General features: G+C 45.3%; 1 protein-coding gene across 2 annotated transcripts in view; it reads right to left on the bottom strand.

Moving 5' to 3' along the window:
* The window catches only part of LMBR1 (limb development membrane protein 1), a 110,470-nt gene extending 106,373 nt beyond the window's left edge, over positions 1–4,097 (bottom strand). Inside the window, exon 1 of one of the 2 annotated variants that reach the window (XM_053259127.1) lies at positions 3,664–4,097. In XM_053259127.1, the coding sequence (XP_053115102.1) occupies positions 3,664–3,726 (63 nt within the window). In that variant the 5' untranslated portion in view covers positions 3,727–4,097. The remainder of the gene's footprint in view (positions 1–3,663) is intronic. The other variant, XM_053259126.1, reaches the window with a different exon arrangement.
* Between the last annotated feature and the right edge of the window lie 19,199 nt (positions 4,098–23,296).

The raw sequence follows: 23,296 nt of genomic DNA, 5'->3' as shown, positions 1-23,296 counted from the left end.
AAGGATGTGAATGATGAACTGCGTTTAAGTTAAGGATGGTGGTTTGGAAATAGGCAAGGCCCTATACACAAGCCAGAATGACATGTTCATACACAAAACATACTTCTCTACATGAGGCAGTTTATTCAAACAAAAGGTGAAAAGTGAACATTAGGATAAGCATGTTTTTAATTCTCTTATTTTAGCAAGCAAAATAAAGGTGATATATAGGTGGAGAGACGAAGCCACCTAATGGCGCAGCGGAGAAATGACTTGACTAGCAAGCCAGAAGTTGCCAGTTCAAATCCCCGGTGGTATGTTTCCCAGACTACGGGAAACACCTATATATAGCAGCGATATAGGAAGATGCTGAAAGGCATAATCTCATACTATGTGGGATGAGGCAATTGCAAACCCCTCCTGTATTCTACCTAAGATAATCACAGGGCTCTATGTTCGCCAGCAGTCAACACTGACTCAACAGCAAATCTTACATTTATACCAGATATACTTGGTTCTGGAGAAAGATTGGTTACTGCTGAGGCTGTAATCTTATTTCAAAGTCAATGCCAAAGATACTATTGAAATTTACTTCCAAGTAAAAGCATTTACGATCTGGATAATAGGTAGTGTGGATGTGTGTGGTTTAGTCTTATTTACAACCCATAATTGGTTATGGTTGCATGTTTGAAAGAGGGATAAATGTGGAGAATGAAAAACAGGAAAGGAGCCATAACTCAGTGGCAGGGTACATGCTTTGCTACTAGAAAATCCCAGGTTCAATCCTTGACATCTCCAAGCAGGGCTAGGAAACATACGACTGATTATACCTAAATCTTCCAGGTAATAAAATCCAAAACGGATTGTGATGAGCTCCAAAAGGTTCTCTTCAAACTGGGGGAGTGGGTGACAAAATGGCAAATGCGGTTCAATGCTGGCAAGTGTAAAGTGATACACATTGGGACGAAAAACCCCAACTTCAAGTATACATTGATGGGATCTGAGTTGTCGGTGACTGACCAGGAGATGCATCTTGGGGTCATGGTGGACAGCTCTTTGAAAGTGTCGACTCAATGTGCAGCAGATGTGAAAAAGGCCAGTTATATGCTAGAGATCATTAGGAAGGGGATTGAAAATAAAACTGCTAATATTATAATGCCCTTATTCAAAACTATGGTGCGGTCACACCTGGAGTACTGCGTATAATTCTGGTCACCACATCTAAAAAAGGACATTGTAGAACTGGAAAAGGTGCAGAAGAGGGCAACCAAAATGATCAGGGGCCTAGAGCACCTTTCTTACAAGGCAAGACTACAACACCTGGGGCTATTTAGTTTAGGAAAAAAGATGACTACAGAGAGACATGATAGAGGTCTATAAAATCATGCATGGTGTAGAGAAAGTAGATAGAGAGAAATTCTTCTCCCTCTCACATACCATTAGAACCAGGGGTCACCCCATGAAATTTGTTGCCAGGAAATTTAGGACCAGCAAACGGAGGTACTTTTTCACACAACGCATAATCAACTTGTGGAATTCTCTGCAACAAGATGTGGTGACAGCCAACAACCTGGATGCTTTAAGAGGGGTATGGATAACTTCATGGAAGAGAGTTCTATCAACAGCTACTAGTCGGAAGACTATAGATCACCTCCAGCTTCAAAGACAGGATGCCTCTGAGTACCAGCTGCATGGGAGTAACAGCAGAAGAGAGGGCATGCCCTCAACTCCTGCCTGTAGGCTTCCAGTGGCATCTGGTGGGCCACTGTGTGAAACAGGATGATGGACTAGATCAGGGATTCTCAAACTTGGGTCCTCAGGTGTTATTGGACTTCAACTCCCATAATCCCCAACCAAAGGCCACTGAGGCTGGGGATTATGGGAGTTGAAGTCCAATAACACCTGAGGACCCAAGTTTGAGAATCCCTGGACTAGATGGACCTTGGGCCTGATCCAGCAGGGCTGTTCTTATGGCTGAAACCTGGAGAGCTACTGCCAGTCAGTGTAGATCAGGCATCAGCAGCCTATGGCATACATGTCAGAAGTGGCATACAAAATAATTTTGAATGGTACTCACTGACGACCACATCACACTCACTGCCCAAAGTGTTGGAAGGTGCCAGATCAGCATGGCATCCCTCCCAAAGCCACATCCCTGCGGCTGTGGCCCCAACTGCAGGTCGAAGTAAGAGAAGGAAAGCTGGAACTGATAAAGGCATGGAAAGAGCAGGGTGGACAGGAACAGGGCAGCAGAGGCTTGAGAAGGGGAAATGAACCAAAGCAGGAAGTGAGAGGTGCTTGAAGGGGTGTGGGGATTGCTCTGCTTTATTTAACCCAGCCAGGGATGAGAGGACAGATAGAATGGGAGGCGTGGGTCCTCCACAGAGAGGCCAGGCCAGCTGAAGAAATGTCCAGCAAGAGGAGGAGCCAAGTGAAGCAATTCCCTCCCCTGAAACCATGAATAAATGAAGACATGGTAAACCACTTCTGAAAGGTAGTCGACCCCTGGTGTGGACAATACAGATGGGCCAGTTTAAGGCAGATATTTACTTATTCATTTTATATATTACATTCTCTCTCTCTCTCCTCCCCCCCCCCATGTGTGTATGTACATACCACATATACCAAGCAAGTAAGGATCTGAAAGACTGGTATTCCCATGTGTGGCTGTAGTGATATACTATCTTCACAATGACACATACTCCTGCCTGGTGGCTTTCTCAGTATGGACATCTCAAAAATCTGTAACCCGGCAATGGTAGAAGAAGCTGGCATAGTCCCATGGCGATGGTACAAACCGAGGGCTAAGCACCAATGTTATAGGCCACAGCCGCCTGCCAAAGTTTGTCTCATAGCCTGCACAACTGCTCAGTGACAACTCACATGTGGGCAGTTGTACAAGTGCGCAAAGGTAAGCTTCTCCAAAACAAAAGGTTTTACTGGGCCAAATGTCCATCAGTCTTGCATTTGCTGAAACCAGAAAGGTCATTGTAATAGTGAACCTATCCTCAGTTGAGCAAGAAACACAGCAAGCACCAGGGCAGAAGAGAACCCAATTCTCCCTCTCTAGAGACAGGTTGCTCCAACTGGGAGGCAGAATGAGGCAACTGAAGGGACACCACGTTGCCCACTTGCCTTCACGGACTGGTGGGGGATGGAATGGGGGTTGCCTGCCTCCAGCACCAAGACGCCTTGGGTCAGCCCTGCTTCAAAACAGAACAGCGGGACCTACAATAGGACAACACTTTATTAAAAACAAACGGAACACAGCAGAGGAATGTGGGTCTCCATGTGTTGGGCTGCGCTGTTGCGCTCGCCGCCGCCCAGAACAGAAACTGGGTATAGGCACACCGGCAGGTGTCTGATTGAGAAGGCAAAGGGGGCGAGAAAAGAAACGGGACAGCGGCGCTCTGGAGCACCAGGAGGAGAGCCGGAAAGGGGCGCGCTTTGCCCAAGCAGCCCAGGAGGAAGAACTCCGAAGCCTGCCAGGTGCCAAGCGAACCCACGCTTCACGCGCCGCCGAGGGCGGGGTAGGCGGGCATTCCCACGTACCGGGGAGTGAGACAAACGGGCAAACACGGCCAACGCTCTCGATTATGCGGCGGGGGTGTGAGGAGAGGAGGGAAGGGAGGCGGCGGGGGCAGCCAGGCAGGGGCCCGCCGGCCGTTCGAGGCGGCTACGCACCGTGTACTCCCGCACTTGGCTGTGGAAGTTCTGCTCACGGATGGTCACCTCGTCCGCGTCCATCGCCCCGCAGCCCCCTCCGGCAATGGCGGCCGTGGCCCCAGCAACTCCTGCCTCCGAGACGACGAGCGGGGGACCATGGCCGGGGGCAGCGCCTGCTGCTCCCGACCCCTCACAGCGAGCGAAGAGAGACGCGAGAGGAGCTGCAGGGGAGGGGCCACGGACGGCCGAGGCGGCGCGACGACAACAACAGCGGCCGCCTGACCCCGCCTCCTCCTCGCCTCGAGTCTGTCACACCGTCCTGCGCCTCAGGGGGCGGGCCCGCAAAGCCCAGCCTCTCTGTGGGGGCCTCCAGCTGGGTGACGGCAACGCCGCGCCTGCGCGCTCACCAACAAGGGGCGGAGCTTGGCTGCGCGGGTGGCGTGAGGAGAGTGGTGCGAAGCGCTCGTAACCGCAGAGCACGGGAGGAGGCGGGCTTAAGACAGGAGGGCGTGGCCTAGTCTCAGAGTTCAAAGGAGAGAACACGCGACGAGAAACGATATGGAGGGCTTACCTCAGGCGCTTGCTGGAGAGGGCGTGGCTTAAACTTGAGGAGGAACGGCTTGGGCAGAGGCGGGGCTAAAGATGCAAAATAGGGGTGCTTGGGCGGGGCTTAGGAAATACGGCGATGATGAGGGGGGCGATTCAAAAGGGGCACAAGTAAGGGTGTGTCTGTCTGTCATTTTCCGGCGGTGGCACTGAAACGAGCAGAGGTGGTAAAAACCACAACGGGCGCGAATATATTTTCATTATTATAGGAAATGCTTATTTTGCATGTGGATAAAAATTGCAGGTTGGTCCATTAGAACAAGAATCCAAAAGTAATACCTGCGTGGTCACTTTGGGGTAATGTTAATATCTCTCTGAGTGTTAAAATAGCTCACTATGCTCATAAAATAGCTCATAGGTCTTAGTAATTATTCTGGGTGCTGTCGGAGCCAAAACATCCCAAGGCATGCTGCTTGTTTTCAAGTGATGACTTGTTGAATAATCTATGTAGAGTGTTCTCCTCAGTCATAGAGAATACCCTGCTGTTGAAGCAATCAGAATGCTTGGGAAATATTTCTGCTTGGAACAGACGAATTTGTACATTTAGAAAACGTTTTGTGATGATTGATGGCCTCCACAAACAAAACTGACTTGACTTGGATGTACTTAAATATTTTGGTTCCTAAAGTCATATTCTGAAACAAGATCTAGGGTGGGGGGGAAGGGAAGGTTGTCAGCACAGTAGCCTCCTCTTTTCACCCTGAGCTTCTGTGAGCAGGGTTAGGGGGCAAAGGTGTACCTAGGTAATTTTGGAGCCTGGACCTAAAGACCTTTTGAGTTCCCCACTGCAAGTTAAGCATCATTTTTTAACACGTAGGTTCTTGAAGGCACAAACCACACTACCCAGGACAGACTAAAGAGGATTTGGGGGGGGGGGGGGTGTGGAGGCCCTGGACTTCAGGTGTCAGATCAGAGCTGCTCTGATGGCAGCTGCAGGGGATATTTTGGTATCCCAACAATCTGCTACCTGAGGCAACTGCCTCGTCTTGCCTCATGAAAGAGCTGCTCCTGCCTCTCAGTCAGCGGTCCTTTGAAGTACCTCCTTTCATTCCTTCCATCACCTGCTCTCTGACTCTTAACTGGAGCTGCTGGGGATTGAACCTAGGACCTTGCACATGCAACTCTACCACTCAGTTATGGCACTATTTACTTTGGCTCTAATTTCTAACTAACTAAATACCAACTAATAACCACCTAGCAGGAATTATTAATTGTGGAGCTTGCAAATGGTCTGTGATCATTTTTACATTTAGCAGATGGATGATGCAGATTCCTATTTAGCTGTACATTTGTAACATCATTACTTACTTAAAGAGACTGTAAGTACTGACATTCCATTACACATCACCAATATTTTGATAGATTTGATCACCACTGCAGAGGACTTTTTACATATTATTTGAAATAGTTCATTTCGCTCATACTTGTTTCAAGATTCCTGCTTCCACTGATGTGTTAATGAAGCCATGATGAAGCCCTCAAAAGTTGTTCTTCAGAGCATTAATCATTAGATTCATTCTTGTCAGTGTAACAATTCATTACCTGTATCTATCTATAATCATAAAATATAATCTTTTAATTCATTCTTGCTGACTGCTACATATATAAGTTCACATTTTTATTCTAGATTAATGAACCTGGAATAAATATTACTGATAGCTCAGTGTGTGTAATCACTCACACAGCTTAGACCAGGGCTGCACAGCTTTGGCCCTCCTGTAGATGTTGGAGTACAACTCCCATCATTTCTGGCTATTATCCACTGCAGCTAGGGATGATAGAAGTTGTAGTCCAAAAACAGCTGGAAGGCCAAAGTTGTGCAGCCCTGGTTTAGACAGTTCACATAAAACTGTCATAAAGGAATATTCTTACTATGTCCATCCTCATTTTTGTTGGAGATGCAGCTCCTGATGGCATCGACTCTCAGCTCCAGCAACACTATTGATCACTAGGGGCATTGGGGTAGAGACAGCCATTAAGGGCAATGATGTCACAAATATTGTAATATGCAAAATAAATCATGGATAGCATTGGGGAACTACAATCTCTACAGAGAATAGACTGCCACTCACTGGTTAATGAGTGTCATTCAGGCTGAATGAATAGGCAGTCGGGATGTAATGATCCTTCTGAATCTATCTGACTTTCCAGCCTGATTAAATCCAAAGGATCTTCTGTTAAGTCATGCCCAGAACTGCAAATGAGGTTTTCTTCCTGAATGCATGAGATGCAGGAAAGAAACTCAAACTGCTCAGTACATGCAAATTCATCATGCCTAGTGGCCCTTTTGAGGGGCGTAACTACTGGTATTTACACATACCCTGTGAACACCAGCCGCTGGGGCCCCAGAGGCCATCAGGGTTCCACCACTACAGACCAGCCAGCCTCCCACCTGGTCTCTGCAGTCTCACCATGTTCTTGCTACTACTGCTGCAGCTGCTGCCACCACCACCAACCAGCCAGCCACCTGCCTGGTCTTGGCAGGCCCTGAAAAACGTTGCTGCCTCTACGTCACGTCAGAGCTGCTGCCCCTTGGTCTCTCCTGGGCACTTTCCAGATTACATTCTGTTCATCAGTAAAATGCTTCGACTTGGCAGGATCCCTTTGAAAACAAATAGCTTGCACAACCCTCCTACAACGGGGGAAATTATTTGCAATGCACATGCAATGTTGTAGGACTAAAATGGAAGGATAAAATCTGAAAGAAGGCATCAGAAATGTGACCAGCTCCTTGCTGACAGCGCAGGGTCTGCGATGTCGAAACACAGGCAGTACGGAAGAAGCACATTTAACAGACAGTAGTGACACTGTTGTAAGCATGTAATTTGGAAAGCCCCCAGCCCCTCCTGAACATTGCTCTCACCGGCCACAGTACCATTGCAGCCAAGGAGTGGCAGATCTGTGGCAGTGCAGCAGTAGCAATGTTTTTCAAGGCCCACCGAGATTGGGCAGGCAGGCAGGTGGTTGGTTGGTGGTGGCAGCAGGAAGAACATGGTGGGCCCACGGAGGCCAGGTCCAGGTGAGAGACTGGAAGGTCTGGATTGGTAGCGGCAACACATGCATCAAGGCCTGTGGGAGCAGGGCTCTGGCAGCAGAGACCCCAAAGCTTGGACAGTCTGCCACCAGCCTCACAACACCATTGGCCCTTTTAGAACAGGAAGAACCAGTTCCAGTGGAGATGATCAAGAGTGGAGAATCAACAGAGAGGAATGTGCTTAACCCTTTCCCGGCTCCAACTAGCACCCAAGCAGCAAACGCACATTTGAAACTCTGCAGAAGGAAACAGTACTTTGGAATGGGAAACATAGGAACGGGTTGAGCACCCCCTTCCTTTCCTACCAGCAAGTCACTTCTCCGCTCCTGATCACCTCCTCCCCAAGCAGCTTTTCCTGTTTCAAAAAGTCCCATCAGGTTGCTATTACATACATTTATTTATTATTTTTATTTATTTTATGTATTTCTTATATGTTTATACCACCTCATCCAGATGGCTCTAGGTGGTTTGCATGGTTGGCCTTCAGAGCCTGTATTATTTCACTTTGAAAACTTTTGTTTGGTTGAAAAGCAGTAAATATTTTTAAGAACAATCATCATACTCTTTAGATCAGAGGCAGCCGGTGAGGGTAGTGCTGTAGGGAGGCAGTGAGAGGTACCTTTAAAAAGTTATTACCTGCTGTACCATCAGCACTTGCAAGCTGCCACAAACAGAGGCACACCGCCCAGCATCCCACACAGCGGCTGCCATGGATCCAGGACTCACCTGGCCTCTGTACATGCATGGAGGCCAGGTAAGTGCCAGACCCACTGCAGTCACCATGCAGGATGCTGAGTGGGGTGCCACTGCTCACAGCAGCCTACAGGTGCTGGCGATATCACAGGTAATGACTTTTTAAAGGTACCTCTCACTGCCCACCCCCAGCACCACCCTCACTGCCCACCTCTGCTTTAGATCAGTAGTGATTTTTCTTATGGCTGCATCCCATTTATTCCTTCTCAACATATAATGTCCACAGTGCTCTCAATTCCAAAATAAACCGACATTGGGTTGCTTGCCACCTTTTTTTTTTTTAACTTGACCCTGCATTGTACCTTTAAGACATGGAGATAAACATTAAGAGTCAGGGAGACTCAAGTCCAAATCCTCATTCAGTCATGAAACTCTAGGTCAGTCTCTTATTTCTCAGCCTAACATACCTCACAGAGTCGTTGTGAGGAGAAACATTACCATGTACAATGCTCTGGGTCCTCAGAGCAGGGGTTCTCAACATTGGGTCTCCAGATGTTATTGGACTTCAGCTCCCATAATTCCCTGCCCCAGTGGCCTTTGGTTGGGGATTATTGGAGCTGAAGTCCAATAACATCTGGGGACCCAACTTTGAGAAACCCTGCCTTAGAGGATGAGCAGGCTATAAATGTCAAAATAAATATATATATTATCCAGTCATGGCCATCTATCAACCTGCTATTAAAGGCAGGGTGTGAGATCTGATTAAAGGGAAGAGCCCTATAATGACCAGGCAAAGTCTTCCGGGAATGTTCTACTCCTTGGGGAAAAGGAAATTAAATATTGTATGTTTTAAAGCCTACTGTGAAAATGAAATGAACCATGGTTTATCAGAATTTTCACGTATGGAATTCACCAGGGGTGTACTAAGGTTGCTGACAGCCCCAGGACAAGCTGCCAAGGCCGCCACCACCAAGCGAGCGATCCTGTTCCGGCCACACCGCAATACAGGAGGTATTTGTTTCTGTGCCAGGAACAAACATGCCATGACCCCTCACCCTCTCCAGCTGGCAAAGAGCTTTCTTCACTGGGTGGGTGCTTCCTTTTTCTCCCTCGCAAAACTGTCAGGGTTTTAGTGTTGTTTTGCTGATCCGCCATTTTGTTTCAGAATGGTGGCTACTCAGTAGAGGGTACTGGGTAGATTACCTTTGTAATCTGTGTGCTGACTGTCAGATACAAATCAGATCCACAGAGAAGGCCTTGGTAAGAGTCATCATGTTAAGAGAAGTGGAAAATAACCTCCATTAGTTCTACATAGAACTACTTTTTCCCTCTCTAGGTCAAGATGTGGGCACCTGCAACCGTCCATAGCTATGGGAGTCATTTGTCAGATTTCCTTTCCAGAATCAAACCCCCCTCCCACTGCCCCATTCCTTCTGGTTACCATGGTAGGCCCAGGAAATGCCATTGATAGTTGAGATTTATAGCACATTTCATGAAATAGCATGGTGCTTTTCAGAGCTGTCCTGGATTTCTATTGCATGAAACGATTTTTCTGTTCTCCATCAATAACACAAGCAACAAAAATCTATTAGGATATAAATCTAATATGATATCCTTTTGAAAGTGCAAAAGAAAATATAGTTGCTATGAATTACTGGGCAGATCTGTTGAAAATATTTGACTAATAATTTATGAGCTTGGTATATCTCTTGACATGTTTTTTAGTGTAGAAATATGGATATTACCCCCGCCCCCCAGAATGAGCAATTCTGGGAAGTGTTCATTTTGAATCAATCTACTTTCTAGGTTTTTGAATGTATTCATCGCAACAGCTTAGAGTTGTATGAATAGCTAGATTTGTGAAAAGGTTTTATTTTATAGTTATTCAATGTTCTTTATTTGTGTGGGTGAAAAAATCTATGTATATTTTAATTTAGATACTGTGTACCTTTGTGCCCCTGTAAGCATATGTGGTCTCAAGGTTCCTGCCCTAAGAGCAGGCAGTAAGTTTAAATTTGTGGTTACAGCAGCAGACCATTTTAACTTAATGGTGGCATTCAGATATCACAATAACTCAGTGTAGCCACTTCCTTGGAATTCTAGCTCTTCAGAGTGTAATCTGCAGATTACTAAGAGTAATTCATTAACTGGAAACTCCACTATGGCAAGGTACCTTTAGAACCAGGCACCACCAGTGGATTACATATCTGACTCTTCCAGTTGCATGGCCTGTTACTGCTGAATAGTTGAATGAGCAAAGTAATAACAAGCATTTAGGTATAGCATACTCACTATATCCAGACCTCTATCCTAGAGGTTCCCAGTCTTGGTTCCCCAGATTTTGTTGGACCACAGCTCCCACCATCCACAGTGACCAAAACCATTCTGGATGGGGATGATTGTGTTGCAGAGAAATTACTTCTCCTTTATAAGTAATTGAACAAGAAGCCAACTTGAACTGAGAAATAAGAGTTTGATATGTATTACAAACGAAACATAGGCTAAGAAAACAATATTAATAATAATAATAATAATTCTATTTCTATACCACCCTTCCCAAAATGGCTCAGGGTGGTTTACACAGAGAAATAATAAATAAATAAGATGGATCCCCGTCCCCAAAGGGCTCACAATCTAAAAAGAAACATAAGATAGACACCAGCAACAGTCACTGGAGGTCCTGTGCTGGGGAGGGATAGGGCCAGTTACTCTCCCCCTTCTAAATAAAGAGAATCACCACTTAAAAGTTGCCTCTTTGCCAAGTTAGCAGCAGGCTAACAATCTCTTATGCAGAGAGCAGGAGAACCTCTCAGTTTGAATTCAAGGCAATAAGTAAAGAGCAGACAAACAAACACTGTAACTCCACCCCCAAGCAGTATATTCAAATAGAGAATACATGCCCCATACAAATAACTGAAACAATGTATATGGGAACATCCCAACAGATGGGAGTTGTAACCCAACAACAGCTGGGGACACAAGGTTGGAGGAAACTCCTGCTAAATTAAAAATTACTTTATCTAATGCTTTTGTTTAAAACATATTTAAGTTCCAGCCGTATGCTAGACATTGTAAAGTGTCTGGAGTCATGGACTCATGGAGTCCCTTATAGGGTTGATCATTTTAAATCAGGCTAATGGGATTATGCCGATCTTGCAATAGCAAGCATTAATTTTACTAAGCCCTTTGCTAAGCAGGGTTCACCTTGGTTTGCATTTGGATGAGTGACTACATGTGAGCGCTGTCTGCTATAAGATATTCCCCTTAAGGGTCAGGGCTGTAGCTCAATTGTAGAGCATCTGCTTTGCATGCAGAAGGTTCCCAGTTGAATCCCTGGCATCTCTATGGTTTTCAATTGTTTCAATTTTTTTTAAATCTGTGTTGTTTTATTGTACACTGCACAGAGACATGAGCTTGGGGTAGTACATAAATATATGCTAAATAAATAAATAGGGCTAGGAAAGACTCCTGACTGAAACCTGTCAGTCAGTCAGTGTAATACTGAGCTAGATAGACCAGTGTTTGATTTGGTATGAAGCGACTTCCTATGTTACTAACTTTTCAACCAGCCCCTGCAGCTAAACCTTTAACTGAACATAAACCTATCAGTTGTGATACCCAGCCTACAAGGGCAGGCAAAGCTACAAAGGCATAGGATGGGGAAAGGCAACTTCTTTGTAAGGACAGGATGTAAGCCTACTTCTTAAATTTTATGTATATGTGTATTTGTTTCATTTGTGTTGCACCTTGCTTCTTTCATGGAACTCAATCATGGAACTTGCTCCCATCATGGAACTCAAAATAGCACACATGGGATTCCCAGTCCCCACTCAGGCACTGACTAGACTTAGACTTGCATAACTTAAGATTGCAGCATAATGTGCCCTCAAAGCATGCCCCTAGAAGCCTGGATAGTTGCCCTCTCCAAAGCTCTACAGCAGTATAGAGCAGTATACCTAGTACTCAAGATGACTCAGAGTTGACTCCAGCCTAGTTGTTTAGAAAGAAAACCCAAAGGCAAATATCTATCTATCTATCTATCTTGAGGAAGGAGCCAGCATGTTAGCAAACACACCACCAAAATAGAATTAACTTGCTTCAAGCCATGGCACCATAGCTTCTCATGCACCCATTGGGTCTGAAAACCATATTTAATATTATGTGCCCCAATGACAATATGTGCCCCTATTGTGTGTAAGACGCAATGACATGTGTGCCCCAATTGACAATATAAACATTGTCATATGTCAAAGCAGATGTAGGCCCCCTTCATCAAAACAGCAGCTGACATGGGCTAGTATATCAAAATCCAGTCCTGGAGTTGTCTGAAATGAATGATCCCAACATTCACTATTTTTAGGTACATAGAATATTCAGTTAACTTCCATCCCCTGAGAAGAATTATTTCCTGGTTATACATAAAGATGACTAAATAGGAAACATCTTACATTTATATCAAATTATAATTGAGTTATTCTTCACTATCCTAATTATGCACATTAAATATTATTTATAGGGTGATCATTCCAACGTCTCATATTTTGTAGGCAGCTGCTACAGTGGTAATTGCATTTTAAGTTGAGGAAGACAGATCAATCAATCTTTGGTCTCAGTTCCAAAAAAAGATATTTGTAACCACTTAAGTGCCCATCATTCATCCATCTGCTTTTGTGACATGTTAAAGGGAAGCTTCACATTAACATGTCAAAACTGCCTATTTTCAGTAGTTAATACACCAAGGCACATGTGTCCACCTGAGTCCCTGGCAGGGGCGTAACAAGGTTGGAGTGGGTCCAGGGACAAAAAAGTAAAGGCATGACCCTGCTCCCCTCCTCCTCCTTCAGAGGCAAGAGAGGGAAAGCAAAGAGTGTACCCAGAGGCGTAACTATAGGGGGGCAGGGGGGGCACGTGCCCCGGGTGCCATCTTTTCGGGTCACGTGGGGAGCGCCGCCATGACCAAAATTTTTTTTAAAAAAATTAAATACAAATTTCTCCTGCTCTGTGCAGCAGTGCTGCAGCAGTCAAGGGAGCACGTCGGCGCCCCCTCCCCCACGAGCGGTCCCTTCCGCGTCGCCCATGCCCCCCCCCCATTGCTTTGCTTGCGGCCAGTCAGTGGCCTGGCTTGGCAGCGGGAGCCGCGGCGGGCGCCTTTCATGCTGCTCACTGCGCCTGCCCTTGGCTGAGGCTCGCTCACTCCATCGCTCGCTTAGTCTGGAACAGCCAGAAAGAGGACCTCTAGTGGCTTGCCAGCCAGAGGGTCTCTAGTCAGTGACGCACGCATGTGCGACTCGGCTGGCGTGCCGAGTCGCGCTGCACATGCGTGCGGTGCATCTGTCCTCCTCTGTTCGCCTGCACGTGGTGGCGCGGTCGCCGTCGCGGAGGAAAGCGTCGTTGCTGGGGTTGGGGCTGCACTGCAGCAGGCGCAGGCAGGATGACGAGGACACACACGGACACCCGGCACGGAAGAAAGGATTCGGCGGCGGGCAGGTGGAAGCAGCAGACCAAGTGTCAGGGTGAGAATGAGTTGCAAAAACTACAGAAGCCACACGTGGAAAAAAAAACATATTAAAGAATCAGGCTTTTATTTAGCTGCCCAACTATGGTCTCAGGTGCCTAACAGGTGTTAATGTTTGCATTATACGCTCCTCTCTCCGCCCCAAAAGAAAGAAAAACAATCATAAAGATTCTTTGGCACTCAATCTTAAATGCATGCATGTATATGGAACTGAGAGTCAATTCCCACAGCCTGGATAGTACAGCAGTGTGAGTTTACTCAAGCACTGTAACATAGCTGCCTGTGCATTGTTACAAGGTGTTTCAAGAGAGTTTTACCATGAGTTCTGCTTGCTGGCATGCTCGTTTTTGCACTGTGAAAGCTTGCCTTGTGATCTCAGTTTACGCTAAAGTGCTCCTATAACAGCTCCATCTCAGAAAAACCTGCAGTGTTAGCTTTAACAAGTGCCTGTGGTATCCTGCTAAAGACACAAAGTTTGGCAAGAAAAATGGGGGAGGGGGTTATATGCCAGGACCTTTGGAGATTGTCTCTTGCTTGTGAGGAAAAACCTAAGTATAATGTGGTGTGTATCATCAATCATTGCATCATAATTCTGTTGTTTGAGATACAAGCCAACTCCACAGGGTTGTTGCTTGTGAGGAAAAACCTAAGTATAATGTAGTGTGTATCATCATTGCATCATAATTCTGTTGTTTGAGATACAGGCCAACTCCACAGGGTTGTTGCTTGTGAGGAAAAACCTAAGTATGTAGTGCACCACTCTGGGCTACTTGGAGGGAGAGTTCGCATTTTTGGTTATTTATCGCATTTTTGGTTATTTATCGCATTTTGAAATTTTTGGTAATTTTTGTAATTTTTTAAATTTTTAAAATAAAAGTTTTCTGAAACATGTGTGTCAGTCAGATGTATGCTGGGGGGGCGGCGGGTGCAATTTCAGTGCTTGCCCCGAGCGCCATTTTCCCTAGTTACGCCTCTGAGTGTACCCCCTCCATCAGGGGCCCAGGGACATCCCCCACCATTCAATTATAGCTATGTTCCTGGTACCCAGCTAGAAACATGCAACCAAAAGAATGCAGCATAAAGATGGTGATGCTTTTGTATGCATTTCTCTTCTCTTCTCTCTGTTGACATTAATTTCAATAGGAATTAAATGCAGCTTTTTTTTCTTTATTGCTTCCTCATGCCCCTGGTTTGGTGCTCTGATACAGACAAGGAGCTCCTGCACATATGGACTTTCTTGTTCACATAAATAGAAGAATACTACTCCAAATCATGCCGTTTAATGTAAATAGAACATATCCTTCCATTGAAGTGAATGAGGATAACTTGCAGGTGATTGGAAGAAGACATTTGCACTTTGGATGGGCAAAAGATGGCTGAATCAGGGTAGATGTGTTTGGGAAATTAGCTAACTAGTATTTCCTTCACATGTCAACTATCATGTATAATCAAACTCTTTTTTTATGTACACCTTACATAAATTTAAGGAACCAGTCTAGCCAGCAATCCCAACTGGTTCTGTGCAGCTGTATTTTTAACGCTATAATCCCAAATGCAGACATTAGGAATACAACAGTATATAAATATCCGTCGTATATATTGGTATTTGTATTAAGTAAGTTCCATTTTAAATCAGCTGGGAATATTTTTGAATAAAAATACATAGGATCAAACTGTAAGTTTCAGTGCAAAAGTATTACAGTGAAAAGAAAATAGACATTACCCATTCAGTAGTTTTGTTCAGATTGTGTGCCCCTCTACCTGCATAGTACTGTATATCGTCTTATTTGTTCAGGTGCTGAATTTGAAAATTAGATGAGATAGGCAGTAGGGGTGTGCATGAACCAAAAATTGCGATTCAGCTCAAATTTGAACCCAATTCGAGCTGAACCCCGCATGCTGCTGAGCCAGTTCGGGCGGAGACCAGATGCATGGAGGCCAGAACTGAGCTGCTGAGTAGGCAGCTTGGTAAAGGAGAGAGGAGTGCATGCTTTAGCTATGGGATGACCTGGCGGGGTTGGGGGGCTGCCACCGCCCAGCCACCCATTCGGCAACAAACCACTCCCTCTGAAGCAGGCCTGGTTTGGTTTGATCTCAGACCAAACCTCCGAACTGGCCTGGTTCGACACAAACTGGTTTGGTGCCGAACCGTTCATGCCCAACCCAGGTAGTCAGGCACTGTGACCATTGCAGGCTTCTAGGAGAAAGCAAAATATTTAACCAGCTTCTCAGATTCAGAACTAAAGTACACATTCAGAAGACCATGTGGTACAGGACTGTGCCACTTCCAAAAGGAGGCAGGTGCATAACGTTTTGGAATGTTCCCCTTGTAAAATTCTTCGTGTACATATAAGTCTTCTCTTGAAATCATACTGTCCTATGAGGACTCTACTACTACTCCCCCCAGCCCTGAATAGTAAGAGCAGCTCTTAAAGGTAAAGCAATGAAGAGTCATTTCGGTGGACCCCAGAAACTTGTGTAACCTAGAACTAAGGAATTTTTAAAAAAAAATTAAAAGAGTGTGTTGTGCACTGCCAGCATGTGAAGCAGTAAAGTCTCTTCTTGATCATTTGCTTTTATTTTCTGTCCTTTAAATACAGCATCTGAATCAGCAATAACCCAACATTTGGTTCAACAAATCAATTCGCTGCTCATTTCTGCAAATAACTGCTCATGTGAACAGTATACTCATTTTATCATTCTAGCACCAGAGCAATTTACTAAAATGACATCTCCACTTCCCTTCCAGGAATGGGCATATTGATTTCTTTGACCACTCATAGAAGGCAAGTGGAGGGGAGCAGGCTATTCCAAGAGCCAAAATGCTGTGATATGGGCCACAAGTAAAGATCATACTGGTGTAAACATTCCACACAAGCCTAGTCATGTTTTAAATTCACAAGCTGCATGCATTGGCCTATTTGAATCTAGCATCCCTATGCCAGTGGTATACCCACCCAGACCATCAATTGCTGGCAAGATAATGCTACACACAGATGGCCTAATGTGATAATGCACACGATAAGTGAATGTAAACATGATAGGGCATGTGTGATATGTTTGCACAGGTACGTGCTTGGCTGGTGACTTTGCAGCAACTGTTTCAATTTCAACATGTGTTCACGCAAGTAGAAGATTGCCTAGAGCAAAAATCCAGCATGAACTAAAACATTTCCCCCTCAACGGGATTACATAATTACTTTTTGCCATTTTCTCTTTGACAATAAGCCATACACTTTTTATTAAGGGCTTTCCCCCCGAAAATGCTTGAAATCCTAGGATCATAACTCACCTTAATTCTTACAATTAATAGAGGTGAGATTTATTGTTAAATCATGAATGTTCCTTTCTAATTAAATTCAAATGAGTTTAATACCTCTCCAAGGTGTTCAGATAATAAGTAGTCCTCTTTTTTTGGACCTTTACATCCTTGATCCCTGTCAATAATTAGATTGGGTGGCTTATAAAGCACAATGCTTGGCATTTTAAAAAATCTTTTATCTTCCTCTTCTGTCTCATTAACAAAAATGAATAGGTTCATTCTTCTGGCAGAGCAAACCTGGAGAATTCAATGTTGCTCAAGGACATGACAAATAAATTCTAGTGATATTGGATTAGTCCTCGTGTCCTTAGAATAGTCACAGATGAAAGGGGATCAAAAATTCTGAACAAAATATATGTAATTATTTCTCAGCCAGAAAGTCCTACATCTTCAATTAATATAAATTATGCAAAAGTATATATGGATGTAATTTCAAATGTGTTCCAAAGTGTTTGAGTTTCTTGGCAGGGTGTGATGACTAGGGTAGGGACAGCATAAGAGATGTTGTTGTCCCAGGTCCCCATGCAATGTCACAGAGGATACAGCATAGACTCCAACTGTCCCTATTTTCTGGAATCACTCCATGGTGAACCATTGTCCCTGTTTTGTCCCCATTCTTACCTCTTGGGGATTCGTACTTCTTGTTCAATTTTTTTTTCACGTAAGTTTCTTGTGTTGCCATTCTCCAAGTTTCAGCTTCCTCCCCTCCCCAAAGCCTCTGGAAATCAAGTCTCCAAGTGGGTGGATGTCTCTAGTGCAGTGTTCTTCATTGTAATGCCTGGGAGCCAGTGCGGGGGCCCCCATCAACACTAACTGTGGCTCCCTGACTAATTGCTTATTGGGCCTGTGTGAAGCTTCAGCCCCCATTGAATACTTTGCACAGTCTCACTTACACCATGTAGTGATGACCATTCTCACTGTGCTGCACAGCTCAAAGAGCTTGCCTAGCTCTTTGCAGGGGGCTCCTTTAAGGGAGCAGAGCCCTTTTGAGCCCCTGTACTATCTTGGAAGGTATGAACCGAGTGCTGCTGGGAAGTGTAGTCCTTCCCAGTGCTTCCCTCCTAGAGCTCTTAAGAGAGAAGGTTAGTACTGTGCAGAGGTCAGCACAGTGGGAAATGGCTCTCCTGTTGAAGGTTTTTTGCCAGCGTGGCTCCCGTTGGAAAAAGAGTGAAGATCACTGCTCTAGTGCACCTACGTATAAAAGGGTGCAAAATATTAAGGCACCATGCAGGGCACAGGAAGCATATCTCAGATGGAATCCAGTCTTCAGCAGTATGTAATAGTGGCTGGCGGGGCTTGGGCAGTAATCCTGGGTATGAGAATAGCTTGTTACAAATATATCTCTATTAAACTAAAGTTGCGCCGTCGAGTCGGTGTTGACTCCTGGTGACCACAAAGCCCTGTAGTTTCCTTTGGTAGAATACAGGAGGGGTTTACCATTGCCATCTCCCGTGCAGTATGAGATGGTGCCTTTCAACACCTTCCTATATCACTGCTGCCCAATATAGGTGCTCCCCATAGTCTGAGAAACGTATCAGCGGGGATTCGAACCAGCAACCTCTTGCTCCCTAGGCAAGTTACTTCCCTGCTGATTGTATCCCTATTATCACCTGTGAAACATTGGAAGGTATGATACTAGGACACGATAATAATACCTGACATTTAAGAACATGGGAACATAGGAAACTGCCATATACTGAGTCTATCTAGCTCAGTATTGTCTTCACAGACTGGCAGCGGCTTCTCCAAGGTTGCAGGCAGGAATTTCTCTCAGCCCTCTCTTGGAGAAGCCAGGGAGGGAACTTACCTTCTGCTCTTCCCAGAGCAGCTTCATCCCCTGAGGGGAATATCTTGCAGTGCTCACACATCAGGTCTCCCATTCAGATGCAAACAGGGCAGACCCTGCTTAGCTATGGGGACAAGTCATGCTTGCTACCACAAGACCAGCTCTCCTCTCCGAGGAGAGGAGATTTGCATAGCACTTTTTCGGTGTGCATAGTACTTCACACTATTAGCTTGATGCAATTCTTACAACAATCCTGTACGCTAAGTAGGTATTATTCCCATATTTTGCAGCTGAGGGTGAGAAGAAGTGGCTTAGCTAAGGCCACCAAGTGTGTTCATGGCAGAGGCAAAATCTGAACTTGCTGATTCGCAGCTCAGGCTCTTGGCCTCTGTGCTGCATCAGCTCTCACTGGGTATACAGACCTGATTGTTCTTCCCAGCATCCAGTACTGAAGTCACTTGCCTTGTCACGAGTGCCTGCTTATCCTGCATCTGCTTGTTTTATTGCTCTACAGTGATGCCCTGACTTGTTGGATCCTGCAGAGATCACAGACAAAGCACCTATTGCACTAAATCTTCTGCGGAAGCACCAAAGCCTGCGGCATGGTTATTATAGCGAAAAGAAAATAGGCACTGTACCCAGGGGCGTAGCTAGGGGAGAGGGGGCCCGTGTTCACCCTCTCCCCATGGCCCCTTGGGGTGAGGGAGATAATGAAGAACATAGGGAGGGGTGGAGCTGGGGGGGCCTTTGGAGCTTGGGGCCCGGAATCTTTGAACCCATCTGCTCAATTATAGCTACACCCCTGACTGTACTTATTAAACAGGTCAAGCAGGAGGATAAAATATAATAAATTAACCAGCAGGTGACTGCAGTAATATCTTGGGGGAGCCAGTGGTTTCCTTTTAATGCTATTCATAGTATGACTGTTTTTAAGATGCAATCTATCAAGACAGATGTTCTTGCTTGAAATCCAGCTGTTTTGGGGAAAGCAACTCACCCCAACCATCAAGCACAATGTGCAGTGTTTTAAGGCATATTTGCATTCCCCACATTACGAGCTCTCGGCCTTTATAGCTCCTTCTGGAAGGTACAGCTTTATCTCAGTACACATTTGTGACTTTGCCAGAGGCAAAGGGCAGGCTTGTGTGCCTCTCATCAGATAGCTCTAAAAGTAGATCTGAATTAGATTCTGACTCATTTCAAAGCACTCAATGAGACAGTGAAGGAGAAAGATGTAATTTTATTGTAGACCTGCTAAAATTAGCTCAACAAGCAGATGGTTTTCAGTACATCTTCAAGTGGTGACAAAAAGTGACTTTATGTAAATATTTGCATAGCATATTTATTATGGTCTGCAAAGCATTTGCTGTTCTCCTTTCATTCACTACTATGTGAAGTATGTAAGAGCCCTGCCGACTCTGATGTTTTTCTGAGCTGATCTGTGGTAGCAAGCATGAATTGTCCCCTTTGCTAAGCAGTGTCCACCCTAGTTTACATTTGAATGGAAGACTACGAGGTCATTCACACAATCAAAAACTGGCCGGGTTCAGACATAGCATGGAACCGTAGGCCCAATGGAGTCATAGTTCCACCTGCCTCCCCCTCCTGTCTGCGTCCAGACATTGGGGAGGGGGCCTCTCTGCAGTCAGCGAGACTGACTTCTGTCCTTCTTGACAGAAGGGCAGCCCGCACAGCCAATCAGGACAGAGAGAGGGAGGAGCTGCCTCTCTCAATACCGATCCCATTGGGCCCAAACTGCAATTCCAGCATTCAAACATAATGCTAACACCGCTAAACTGGAGTTAAAGGTAGCAAAACTCCACTCTGACTGAAGGTACAGAGTGGAGTTTGGCGAGGGAAACCGCAGGTCTCTTTTTGCCCCTAACTCTGGTTTTCCAAGTTCAGACATGTGGCTTTGGAAACAGGAGGTGAAGGGACCCCCTACTTTCCCAATAGGTCCAGATTCAGCCACTGTGTTCTACCCAAGTTTGGGAGCTGAGTGTGCTCCCAGTTTTTAGTTGTGTGGAAGCAAGGTAGGAGGAAAATCTAGGTAGAAGTGATTGTGTGGAAGCAAGGTAGAAGGAAAACCTAGGTAGCTTTTCCTCCTACCTTGCTTCCACACAGTAACTTCTCCCCAGGTTTTCCTCTTACCTTGCTTCCACACAATCGAAAATTGGGAGCACACACAGTTCCCAAACCCAGGTAGAACTCAGCTTTTGATTGTGCGAATGACCTCTACATGTGAGCACTGTCAGATATTTCCCTTAGGTCACTCTGGGAGGAGCATCTGCATGTTTGTATGCAGAAGGTTCCAAGTCCCTTCCCTGGCATCTCCAGGTAGGGCTGAGAGAAACTCCTGCCTGTAACCTTGGAGAAGGTCTGTGAAGACCTTCATCAGTCTGTGTAGACAATACTGAGCTAAATGAACCAGTGGTCTTACATAAGGCAGCTTCCTATGTCCTTTGTTGACCTGTAGGAAGCAGCAACTACAATTACCAGATCCATTGGATCAGAGCTTCATTTATTGTCAGGGGAAGCTGATCCAAACTGGGATTAAACTAGATGGATCAGAATCTGGGTTACCCAAAAATGTATGAATAACAAAATGCTTAAATTCCAACACCCCTACTTGCAGAATCCACATGCCTTCCTCTGTCATCCAGTTTACTTTGACTTTTGAAGCATAGCAGTACAATTCAGATTGCAGAATAATTGAGTAAACCACTCAAGTCTTGTGCTTCAAGCAGGGGGTGGTGCTTTTCATGAGGCAAGGTGAGGGAGTCACCTCAGGTGGTTCATTTTGGGGCACTAGTGGGACAGTAAGACAGGGAGATTGTTAATTAAACCAATGTAGCCTTCTAAAAAGAGTAGTTAAGGGGGCAGAGGTTAATTGGCCATATTCCCTTGTAATTTGAGCCCGACTCCAACCATATTCCCTTGTAATTTGAGCCCAACTCCAACTAGTTTCTGCCGTTTACTGCCCGTTCTAGGCAGTTCCAGATTGTCTTCAGAAAATCATACCTGCCACATGGCCTTATTTTCCCATTCAGGAGAATGGGGAAATAGGGACACGGCAGGTATGGAAATTTGCTACCATACCTGTAGACTTCAGGTAGCCAATGGAAGCTTCATAAATCAGCGGTACAAAGTAGCTTGACATCCACACCTCAGACCATCTCATCCTACTGCTAATAAAACCATGCAGTACAATCCTAAGCACGTTCTTATATTTTATTAGCCGTGTTAGTCAAATGTTGTGATAAAGAAACAGGTATCACTCCGAAACTAACTGAAAGGATTATAAATTGGTTTAATATTGCATGAGCTTTTGTGGGTGACAATGTGAAGTTGTTACTGGAGCAATACAGAAAAACTGGCAGTTGAAATCAGAGCATGGAAACATTCTAAGATTCTTACAGGAACAGGGGTTAAAATGCATCAAGTACAACCAAGGACTGGGGGGCCGTAATAATTGTCCTCATCTTTTAAAGGGGCAGGAAAAATGACCCAGCCAACTACAGACCTATTAGCCAGATCAAAACAATCAGCAAACTTTATGCGAGACACCTGCACTGGAAATTACAGGACTGGTTGGAGCAAGAAAAGCTGCTGGCGGAGGAGCAGGCTGGTTTCCATGAGGGCTGACCTACTATGAACAAAAATAAGTCCCTGGGCCTATCCCCGCTTCATTTAGTTAACTTGGGGCACGACCCGGCCAAGGCACACATCAAACAACGTATTATGGATATAGAGTGCCAATCTGACATAGGCAAGGCCCCTAACTTCCCTGTAAGTGAAGGACTCAGGTATGTCAGCGCCACCTTGCCACCTAACACAATTGGAGGTCCCAAAGCATAGGAGGGTTACACTGGCACTCTGCCATGTGCTTCTTTCAGCCATGCTTGAAGGTCACTCTAGGAAGATCCCAGTCTTCAGAGCACAAGTGCCCCTGCAGCTCAGGGCAGGTAGAAACAGCAGGACACATTCCTCTGCAGTGCCTGTTCTACAGGGACATCCATGCCTCCCTCATCTTACCACTATTACATGACTGAGGGGGCTCTGCTCCAGGTGCCGACAATGAGGGAGGCTCAGTTGGTGTGCATGTGGGACAGGGCCTTCTCTGTTGCTGCCCTCAGACTCTAGAATGCTCACCCAGTGGCTAGTCACTCCTCAGTCTCCATCACAGCTTTAGAAAGAGAGCTGGTCTTATGGTAGCAAGCATGGCTTGTCCCCTTAGCTAAGCAGGGTCCACCCTGGTTGCATACAAAAGGGAGACTAGATGTATGAGCACTGTAAGATATTCCCCTCAGGGGATGGAGCCGCTCTGGGAAGAGCAGAAGGTTCCAAGTTCCCTCCCTGGCTTCTCCAAGATAGGGCTGAGAGAGATTCCTACCTGCAACCTTGGAGAAGCCGCTGCCAGTCTGTGAAGACAATACTGAGCTAGATAGACCAATGGTCTGACTCAGTATATGGCAGCTTCCTATGTTCCTATGTTCCTAAAGCATGTTAAATCTTGGCTTTTTACCCAGGCTTTTATATGATTGTCTCTGCTGCTGCTCTTTGTACTTTGTATTGTTTTTATACTTGTGTCAATTTTTAAAATCAGATTTTCTCATATTTTTAGCTTAATATTTTAACTGTATCATTTTTATAATCTTGTTTTTAAATTTTGCTGTAAACCACCTTGGGATTGTT

This window comes from Hemicordylus capensis, chromosome 6 (genome assembly GCF_027244095.1).
Source record: "Hemicordylus capensis ecotype Gifberg chromosome 6, rHemCap1.1.pri, whole genome shotgun sequence".
NCBI classification, from domain to species: Eukaryota; Metazoa; Chordata; class Lepidosauria; order Squamata; family Cordylidae; genus Hemicordylus; species Hemicordylus capensis.
The sequence above is the reverse complement of the archived record's forward strand: the minus strand, read 5'-3'. Positions and strand labels throughout refer to the sequence as shown.